Source organism: Lytechinus variegatus, chromosome 3, assembly GCF_018143015.1.
Source record: "Lytechinus variegatus isolate NC3 chromosome 3, Lvar_3.0, whole genome shotgun sequence".
Taxonomy (NCBI): domain Eukaryota; kingdom Metazoa; phylum Echinodermata; class Echinoidea; order Temnopleuroida; family Toxopneustidae; genus Lytechinus; species Lytechinus variegatus.
The window spans coordinates 44,885,015-44,893,151 of NC_054742.1; the positions used below are offsets into that span (position 1 = coordinate 44,885,015).

At 37.4% G+C, this 8,137-nt stretch overlaps 1 protein-coding gene across 1 annotated transcript in view; it reads right to left on the bottom strand.

The window, feature by feature from the left end:
- Nucleotides 1-7,247, bottom strand: part of LOC121412036 — a 69,644-nt gene extending 62,397 nt beyond the window's left edge. Inside the window, exon 1 of the mRNA XM_041604947.1 lies at nucleotides 6,886-7,247. Within this exon, the coding sequence (XP_041460881.1) occupies nucleotides 6,886-6,973 (88 nt within the window). The 5' untranslated portion in view covers nucleotides 6,974-7,247. The remainder of the gene's footprint in view (nucleotides 1-6,885) is intronic.
- Nucleotides 7,248-8,137: the final 890 nt, after the last annotated feature.

An 8,137-nucleotide genomic window follows, 5' to 3' on the forward strand; every position in this document is an offset into this window, starting at 1 on the left:
TTTTTTCCTGTTTTCAAATAAATGGAAATGCTATATGCATTATCGGTAACTAGACACCTCACAAGTCACAAAGTCCATGCAAGTTTAAGGGAAAGATATGCCGTGAACACATAATTATTATATATGACTGGAAAGAATATTTTCTTCCAAATAATTTGATACAACATTAATGTTGTATGTCTTCGCGCTTGAATAATCAGTAGATATTCTTTGCAGTGATGTAATTTTGACTTGCGCCAAAGTAAGGCATGACTGAATGAATGAATCCAGATGCCAAAATCCTACATGAGTTAGTGAACATATTTTTAAATCCATTTTCCATAAAATCAATTTGAATGAATGAATCCAGATGCCAAAATCCTACATGAGTTAGTGAACATATTTTTAAATCCATTTTCCATAAAATCAATTTGAAAATTGGTACTAAAATGTGTTTATTAAACAATTATAGTGTAAGTTACTGAAAAGGTATTTGAAAGGGGTTTAGTACAATCTTTGTAGGATTATGAAATCAATTACATCTGGATTCATTTTTTGCAGTACAGTCATGCCTTAATTTGGCGCAAACAAAAAATTACATCACTGTAAAGAATGTCTCATGGTTATCCAACCGTTAACACATTCCACATAAATATGATATCAAATTATTTGGGAGAATGTACTAATTCAGGTCATATATAATAATTATTTTTGTATATGAAATATATTTTTTCCTTAAATTGGGAATTGTTTTTTTTTTTACTCACACGGTATATTGATTTTACTTGTACGAGAGTTCATCCGATTGGTGAATGGAAGTTCGGTTGGAATCATCGTCCAATATCCGCATTATCATGACTATTCAAATTGCAGGGGCCCGTTTCATAAAGGACTTCTACCTGTTGTAACATGGTAACTATCATGGTAATTGGGATCAGCAGCCAATCACAATCACGGTTGACATATAATCCTCATGGAATGGGCCCCAGATATGTCAATACAAGGGGATATACAACATGACAGTTAATATCGTTCTTTCAATATACAGATGCAGGCATAAAATTCATGTAGGTCTATGTTATAAGAATGTTGAAACTGTTTTCTTTCTCCTATAGGGGTTAATACTTTTCACTCCTTTTACATTCATCCATTAAAAAAAAAGAAACTTTCTCGCGAATCGCTGGGAATGCAGCATAATATGCTAACGATATATTTCTCATTCAATCGTACAAAAGCTGATTGAATATTCAGTAAGATTTATGAAACATCAAAGCTTCCGCGCTTTGCGCGGGAGATGAATCTTCCCTCTCTGCATCCTGTCCAATAGAGAGCATGCTCTATAAAAAAACTAATTTACATTTTTGCGTGTTCCCTACCAGCCCCCCCCCCCCTTCGAAATGAAACCCTGGCTTCATCATGTTCATAGGCGCTAATTTGATGTGATCAAGTGCATTCTTTGATAATCAATCCAGCGTCCCAATTTTCCCTTTATAAATCAGGGGGGTAGATCCTTGTACAATTAACATTATATCCCAAAGCACCGTTCATCTTCTTCTTTCCATCCTTCTCTCCTCCTCCTTTCCCATTCATGCTCCGCTTGCATTCTTTCCTCTTTTTACTCCTCCTTCCCAAAGTTTCTTTCCTTGCAACTTACATCTTGGAGTCTGGTCTAATAGAGTACAAACAAGAATCGAAAACAAAAGTGAGCCCCTGATGAATTTTCAAGAACACCTCCATGTTGGGGTTAAATACGTCCATGTGTTTCGAAATTGACACTGTGACATGGATCACGGATGGTTTCGTCTCAAGGGACACGAGGGAGCTTTCCACTTCCACGACGGGCGACAGATTCAAGATCATAGAAAATGTAGTATAATAATGACCTCCATAACAATGAACAACCAAGAATTCTTTGTCCAAAACTGGTGTATCCAAACGAAATATTTGCAATTTTTCGTCACCTCCGAAACTTGGGACGAAACTGCTCTTCCGGTTCACCAATTTTCGTCAGAAACTTCCCAGCTGTTCATTATCATTTGATGGGCAATTTTCAATATATTTTCTGTGTTCTTGAATCTGTCGTACTTCGTGGAAGCTAAAACTCACTATTCTCTTTGACGGGGATAGTGGTTTCAAATGGGGTCTCCGACGCGCCAAAGTAAATTGCTGGCTCAGTTAGCCCTTGACACAAGCTTGTTGTGCACGTTCACCATCAGGCATGGAAAGCTACCCAAGAGACCTCAGTCATGTAGGCTGTAGGAAGCGGATTACTTGGAAGAGTAATCTCATATTGTTTTAATGGTTTCAGAATCATTTCACATTACATTCCCTTGGAGAAATCGTCTCTGCCTTCTCTAATGCCTCTGTTTTCAAAGTCAACATGGTCAACTGCAGACTTTAATTCAACAATTCTAATTCTATATTTCCTAGCTGATGTTGCTATTCTTCTTCTCTTTTTTCGTCTCCTCCTCCGCCTTCTTCTTCTAATATCTACCAAGGGAGGGGAAAAGAGGGTGTAAAATGTTCAAGAATACATGAAAGTCTAGAAGTGAGGGGGCTGAACAACCGAGCAGATTTTTTTTCGATTGAATCTTTCTAAAGGATTTTGTGAAATTTATTTCAAAAGGCCAAAACGAAGTAAATGTGTTTTTTTTTAATTAGGAACGGGGAATAATTATGCAGGGACTCTTCATCTGGCAAGCTTTTCTCCTTCATTTTCATTTTCTTGTTTTCCTATTTATTTTAGTACTACTCATGATCAATTTATTTCTCCTTTTACTTCTTTGATCTTTTCCTTATTGTATTCATGGTTTCTCTTATTATTGTTGCTGGTGCCCTTTTCTGTTTCGTCTACTCTTCTTCGCTTTCACTGTCTTCAGTTTCATATTCATTTTATCTTCCCCTCCTGCTTATTGTTTTCGTCTTCACTGATCGCCTGTGTTCTGGTATTCATCGCCACGTAAGCAAACAACATGAATCATTGTCTTTGTTAGTTTCTTTTTTTTTTCATATTAGACCACAAATTGAAAAAAAAAATTATCGTGAGCCTCTGCTCGATAATTTCTGTCTATCTTGCTAGATACGTTCCTAAAATCTCCCGCCATTAGACAAACTAGATGTACTTGACCTATTCGCAGTAAGAAGTATAAAGGTTGTCAAAGGTAATTAGATGTGACGAGTACAGGTCTTGGAAACGATGCAGTCAATTCGAATGGTTTAGTTCCCTGAAAATGGTATCACAAACCCAACTCTTCTCGAAACTATGAGCCTACAGGTTCCTGGAAATACTTAACTACTACGCTAATGTAATTGGAGAGATGACAGGAAAGTTCTGATTTATCATTGCTTTGAAGTTCCACTATACTGGATGATAATTATTTGAGGTTTGGGTTACGTTATTCATCTTTCTAACCCCCCCAAAAAAAAAAATAAATACATAATCTATCTTAATAATTGAGGAAACATCCACTTCTCATCAGGGCGAAATAGTACAATAGGATATTACTCCAAAATTGCCAAAAGCTTGTGGTTGGGTGGAGAAGTGGTAGGTACAGCACGTAAAGATTGCTGAATGTATACATTCAGGTCATTTGGCTAAATCAATTGATTGTAGAGCAATCTGTTTTTACTATCGCATGATCACCTTGTGTACATTCTGGGTAACTGAACCGAATGATTTGGAAATTCCTAATTGTTCACACTGAATAATGTTATAGGAAATAATGTTTGTAATCTCTGTGACAATAATGTACTATAAGTTAAACATGCATACATAAAATTACGCGTTTTATAATTTACTGTAATCTTATATCTTACAGGGATATCGCAATACTAGTATACGAATGAGACACACAAAACACTTTTCCCTACATTTTTTATCATCCTTACGTGTATATGGGACGGCTTATTGATTGAAAAGAATGATCGGTCGGCAAATGGTGCTCTCTTACTTTAGACCTCGTATCTTAGACCTGTCGCGCTTTGTGTCTTGATATCGAAATGCATTTTTAAGAATTGGCTAAGCATTCCATGTTACAGTAATTCTTCCCCAGCCCTGGGTCTAGAGCGTCTATATGGACAATCACGTATTAACCCAGACAGCAAAAGGATGCTAGAACCATTTGTCTTATCCGCATAAGATAAATGACCAACCGCAACCATTTTAATTAGGACAGCATTCATATAAGCAATCTGTTTTCTTTGACTTGTTTATGACAAGTCATCAGATTTGTTGAGATGGTTTGATATTGATCTGGAATGAAAACCATCAAACTGCCATCGCTGATTCTCCGATAACCCAGGAACATCCGAATAACAACAATCCCAATGGGGAAAATCACAGAACGATGAAAGGTTTCTGATGATCGTCGATCTGGTGTCAAGGTGCACTTGACTCAGAAGAAAAACAGAGTTGAAAGTCCTGGATGTAGACCTTGGAACTCTTTCATGAATCGACTTGCTATTGATTTTTCAATGCTTTCAGCCAATCAGATGCACGGATTTCAGTAGCTTATAACGGTTGTCGGTGAAAATCACTGACAGCGTGCTTTGTGAAACGACCCTGACCTGGAAAGGGTAGCTCTCTCGAACTTTGACCATGGTAATGAAGATCGGACTCGCAAAACGTCATTTCTGTGACCTTAGAACTCTTGGCAATGATCAGGCGATGAGTTCCTAAGTGATTTCCAATTTGTTGTTGGATGCAGATTATTTCCAGAAACATGTTTGTCTGTCAAGGGTAATGACCGTCAGAGGCCAATCCGTGAAGAGACTTCAGGACGTGACATACATTTTGAATCATCATATAGACGCAGCAATTTGAGCTGACTTCATTATACTTTTTCTCTCATTTTTTTATATTTCTAGCGAATCATTGGAAGCGTGTCAAACACTATACACCCCCTCTTACCCAACCCTATTTCGAAACCTCACGTACAGTAGCCTTTAAATATATATATACTACTTCTACTACTACTACTACTACTACTACTACTACTACTACTAATAATAATAATAATAATAATAATAATAATAATGATAATGATAATAATAATAATAACAATAATAATGATAACAATAATACTTAAATGTATATAACGCATAATAATCGAGGTGAAGTCTCTCTATACGCTTTACCAGTAGGCAAATATGGTGAGGGCAGCCGATGAACGGGGTAATGAAATGTAAAGCGCTTCAAGACATTGTTCCGATATATTAAGTGCTCTATCATAAAAGCGAATGATTATTATCATTATTTGCTACTTTAAGTAATGTTTCATTTGCAAGTAGATTTTGATTGTTTCGTACAAAACATAGGTGTGCTGAATTTTCTACTTGTGTTGACTGTTGGAAGAATCGGAAACGATGAACGGAAAAACCTTTCCTGGTAGGGTAAGCTCTGAAGTCAGTAAAGTACCATTTTGTTTTTATTCCAGGCAGAGTTTTGTGTACCACATCCGATCACCAAATAAGAACATTATTTTTGAGGGATACAAGCAAGTACCACAGTGTCATATACATTTTCATCAAGTCTAGAAATTGAATATTATCATTTAAACTGTTAGGCCCATGGGCATGATGGGCGAGCGAAATATAAAAAAAAACAGTGATATTTGTCCATGTACTCATGGCATTAGCATAACTGAATTATTGCTAATCATATCGCGAAGTATATCCTACATAAAGTAACATTTTCCATCCGTATATTAAAATTTTATCATGTAAAACAATAAGTAAACAAATGGAAATAAGATGTTTGACATGTTGGTGCTACTTTTCAAAAAGCTGGAGTTATCCTGAATGTGACCTCCAGATATAACGCAACAAAAATATCGTACATTATCCAAACAAATTGCATATCTCAATAAACAAGGGGTAACACTGCCCCCCCCCCCTCCCCTAAATACACACGTCTCGAAACAGAACTCCGATAAACACACACATCTCGAAACAGAACTTCGAATGCTCTGATGGAAATGCATTGGAAATCAAAATAATAATAATAATAATTGGTCAGGATGACCGAGATGATCTTAGAAGCAGGTTAACTAGGACATGGCCTAATAAACGAATATCGAAGATTTTAACAATTAAGTACCATCCTGAAATAGGCCTTCAAACTTCACAACTCTACTGCGATTTTCCCTGATGGTGCATACTTTTTACCACTTTTTACCCTCATGCAATGTCTTACCTTTTAAAACCAGTTATATTCTATATACCACTCGCCCATAGGAAATGGCCTGCGTTTGTATGTACTTTGCCATATTATTTTGGGAACTGTATGAATTTGAGGACACCTTGTTGTGCCTAGCAACATTCCTCACATAGAAACGCACACACACATTCCCACACCCACACACGCACCCACACACATCACCACTATAGGGCCAATAACTATACGCTGATTCTTTTATGTAATCATTGTTCGAATAAACCATACATTAAAATATATCAGTATCCATTGATGTGGCTGTATGTATAACATTTTAAATGATACCATCCATAACCAAACACGGGGTATTAAGGGGAAGGGCCTCAGGGGCGGTTTCCTATGAGAAAATTTGAATGCCATTTAACATTTTCTTCCGAAGAAAGGGCTTTGGTAGTTTCGTCATAAATTGTTTTTCTTGGTTACAAGCAATATACCACCCCCCCCCCCATTCTTGATTGATCGTTGTCACCCTTTGAAACTCCATAATGCAGTCTTCCTAGGGTTACGTAAAGTGAAAGAGGCTTGTTCGTCGACATAGTTTTTACGATAAATATCAAAACACCAAACTGATCAGGGACGTTTAAAGATTGTGTAATTCTTACACTAATTTATATCACTTATGTATCCTTATATGCAAAATAATGAAAACTCGATATGCGAATATGTTTAGAAGGGAAAGAAAATAGACTTACGTTTGTTGACGTTCTGAATATTGTACCCAATCACCAGGGTTATACAGGCCAGAAGGCAGCCCAGATGAAATATCAAACCGTCTCCCATCTTTCTTAGAGCACTCTTAGATCACCTACTCGTGAAGTGAGAGATGGCCGAACGTTGATGATGAGGGACGTGTAATGAAATGCCGTCGAATATCGGCCGCCGCGCCAGCAAAGAGAAATACTTATCTCAGCTTGACGCTCGGTTTCTGGTGGCGCCAACATGCGCGCGCAGGCGATCACAACACCGTCATAAAATAGGTAGGGAGGAAGAGGAGTTAGATAGAACTCATCGTTCTAAAACCGTCCATCGGTGTTAGTATAGGTATGTCGCAAGTTTAGGACTGGTATGTTGGACTGAGTATCCAGGGAACAGTTTAAAGGACTTATTTAGTCTGAACGTATTATTTCAAATGAGCCAAGACTTTCACAACCTCGTTATAGGCACAGTACGTATAATACTGTAAACACAAAATATATAGAGACATTTCACTTTATACTTTGTCTTGACCACACCGCCACATGAAAGGGTCACTCTATCGTAACAATAGGGTATGTCAGTTGACCTCAAATTTGAAATGATAACTTGGGGATTAACCACAACGCCGAATAAAGGAGCCGAATCGGAACGTCGAATCGAGGCTTCTTTCATATCTAGTTCCCACTGTCACGTTTTTGCGCAACGATTCAAACGGCGTACTTAAACGTGGGGTAATCGTTGTGTGACCTTATCAGATCGTATCAGATCATATCAGATCAGTCGTGGTAATCCTATTGATCGTAGAAAATTTTTGAATGGTTCAAAAATTTTTGCGATCTCCAATCTTGGCTTTCGCAAAGGATCGCACGACAGTTCTTTCAATGAACTTGAATAAACCTACTTCTTTCTCCAGTTTATACTTTCCGAAGAGAGTATTATTTTTTTATCCTTCCTTTATTTTCTACGGTTGCGATACGATTCAAAAGTGACTTGTGTCTTTGTAGAACCCTTGTGTTTTCCTGTCAACTCAATCGCGGTGGTACCAGATGATGATGATGAGTTACAGACTGTACATATTGAATGTCTTCATTATTACAACATGTACAATGTGGCTGGGTGGGGGTTAAAGAAAACATCCTACACCCTCGTCGCCATTATACGTCACAAACCAGTTCCACATTAATGTAGGACCCCATCGGATTTGTTTACCCGACATGCAGTTGAACAAAGACGGAACGTGTATTGATT